This window comes from Episyrphus balteatus, chromosome 2 (genome assembly GCF_945859705.1).
Source record: "Episyrphus balteatus chromosome 2, idEpiBalt1.1, whole genome shotgun sequence".
NCBI classification, from domain to species: domain Eukaryota; kingdom Metazoa; phylum Arthropoda; class Insecta; order Diptera; family Syrphidae; genus Episyrphus; species Episyrphus balteatus.
The window spans coordinates 67,873,415-67,875,797 of NC_079135.1; the positions used below are offsets into that span (position 1 = coordinate 67,873,415).

At 31.3% G+C, this 2,383-nt stretch overlaps 1 protein-coding gene across 1 annotated transcript; it reads right to left on the bottom strand.

The window, feature by feature from the left end:
• Positions 1-227: 227 nt before the first annotated feature.
• LOC129908152 (NADH dehydrogenase [ubiquinone] 1 beta subcomplex subunit 8, mitochondrial) lies at positions 228-1,149 on the bottom strand. The gene is made up of 3 exons (XM_055984476.1): positions 992-1,149; positions 610-842; positions 228-544 (listed from the first exon to the last, which is right to left on the bottom strand). The coding sequence occupies exons 1-3, from the start codon at positions 1,077-1,079 to the stop codon at positions 326-328; spliced, it is 540 nt and encodes a 179-aa protein (XP_055840451.1). The 5' UTR covers positions 1,080-1,149; the 3' UTR covers positions 228-325.
• Positions 1,150-2,383: the final 1,234 nt, after the last annotated feature.

Below are 2,383 nucleotides of genomic sequence, written 5' to 3' on the forward strand. Positions count from 1 at the left end.
TAGGTACTACTAATGATCAGTAGCGACTTTCACTCATAAAAGCGTGCAGGTAATAAGGGTGCCTATTTGGTTATCGATTTCATCTTATCATGAGTAGGTACCTGCTGTGCAAACCTAATAAACTATTTTATATCAATAACTATTTTGAAAATAATAGTTATTTCTTTTTTATTCCAAGCTACACATAAACTATTTGTAAATAATAAAACTCTGAGACGCTGAAAAACTTCTTATTTGGTTCCAATTTGATCAACAAATCAATAATTGCCATCGTTTTTTTATTCAATCGATTAAATTATCGCTATAAATTGCAAAATTATAATATTTAATTCTTAGGCTCGAACGTGTAATGAACTTTGCCATCTCGAGGGTATTGCTTTGGCAATACAGGTCGGAACATTTTCTTGTCCTCCAGCCAGTAGTACAGAACAAAGCAACATGTCATAAAGCCAAAGAAACTAGCAAAGTATTGCCAGTTCTCAAACCTTGTTTTCTCAGGTTGACTGTAACGATCTTCACCAATTAAATCGATTTGGGCATGAAGCTATAGAAAAAAAAAGCAAATTATTAGTAATTTAATAAACGAAGATAATGAATTATTTGCTTTACAGGTTCATTGAAATTCCTTTTGTGTTCGGGAAAATCGTATGGATAGTAGTTATCCTTAGCTTCAATACCTAGTCCACCGGGACCTTCTGGCAAATGAGGATAATCGCCATAGTACAGACCTTCATCTGCGTATGGACGATATTCCTCGGGCAGCAAATTATATTTTTTGGCTGCTGCATCACGTTCTTCTTGAGTTTTTGGGAATGGACCTGGTTTGAAATCCTTGTTCCAATCTGAAATTAAATGTAGAGTAGATTTATTGTTCAACTGACAGAAGAATGATGATGATTGTAAATGGATTACGTAAAGGAAGTAAATCAATTCATGCAAGAATCGCGAGGTTTGTAGCAAATTGATACGAAAATGGATTTTATATACTTACGGGCAGCTGTCCTAGAGGCAGTGACCAAAATTGAAGAATTCTTGGAAATATGTTGGGCCAAACGTAGCCCTTTAATTAAGCTGGCCATCCTTGGAAGATTTTGAGAAGAACCTCAATTTTTGGAAAATTATTTTTCATCTGTCGAATGAAATGTCATTAGAATGAGAGTTGTCAAAATTTTATTTTTTTTTTATTTTGGTACTACTGAAATATTAGGTGGGAAACAATTTATATTTGAAGTTGTGAGCACAATGGGAGCGATGGGTGGTACTGGTATCTCCAACCAACGCAAAAAGATTCGCCACGACAATAAAACATTTGCGTCTCTTAATTATGTTGAATTTTATATATAGAAAAGTGGATTGTTCGTGTTAGGCTTAATGCAGTTGTTATTGTCATAATTTGATAAAATAAAACTGAGTGTTGGTGGAACAAAAAATATATTTAGTATAAAATGTGCATCTTTGAATGTAATTTAATGAATAGGGAGAGTATTCATGCAGCGCACAGTGGCCCATTTAGACAAAAGTGCTTGCAATATTCATTCTTCGGGTGGGTCTATAGTGAAAAAAGCTTTTTAGATCACTGGATTCACATAATGTTGGGAGCTCGAGTATTCGAAAAAAATTTTCAATTTGGGTTATTGGTGTGCCTTATAGAGCAAGTCAAAGTTAATAATTTTTTATTATGAAAAAAAAATCTGTTGTTTTATTTTTTTTTTCTTAGATTTGAGTGTTAAAACTAGGAAGAGGGCTTCTAAAACGTTTTGATTTTTATTTTTTTTTTAAATGCTGTGTAAATATTTAAACCAAAAATAAATAAAAAATTATATTTTTTAATTGTTTAATTTAATGTTTTTTGAAACACTGTTTTTTGCACACTTTTTCGACTTCAAATTGCATAGAAAAAAAAGATGCCTACGTAATCAAACCAAGCTCAGCTGATTCAAAATCCTTATATATTTCTTAGTAAAAATCCAAAAGCTCAGCTGCGTCATTTTGCATCCAACTGAGCTAGAGCGATTTTATTTGATAAGGTCAGTCATTTTTTCGACATTTTTTTTTTCATTTGTGTGAAAATAAAATCTTGGAAAATAAGAGTTCTTTGTTTTGTGTGTGGTGGATTTCAATAACATGATTTTTTATTTAAAAGGAAAAACATTTTTTATGTATATTTACTACCTATTTTTTTTGAAAGGGTTTTATAGCTAATTTCTTTTAAACCTCTTATAAAACTTTTAATTAATTATGCATTTGTTTTTGGGTAGATGTCATTAAATTCCATTCAGGTACTTTATTTGATAAGTGCTTTTTAAAGATAGACAGATAGTTTTCATGGGATGTCATAAAATTAGAGGTAATAAATGGATTCGAATATTTTTTAGTGCTGGTA

What these genes read in the sequence shown, in the direction of transcription:
- LOC129908152 (XM_055984476.1), bottom strand. Translation starts at nt 1,079, where the DNA reads ATGGCCAGCTTAATTAAAGGGCTACGTTTGGCCCAACATATTTCCAAG. An exon ending in TGCCTCTAGGACAGCTGCCC is followed by an intron (nt 843 to 991) that starts GTAAGTATATAA and finishes ATTTAATTTCAG; the next exon opens with ATTGGAACAAGGATTTCAAA. An exon ending in AAAGGAATTTCAATGAACCT is followed by an intron (nt 545 to 609) that starts GTAAAGCAAATA and finishes TTTTTTCTATAG; the next exon opens with CTTCATGCCCAAATCGATTT.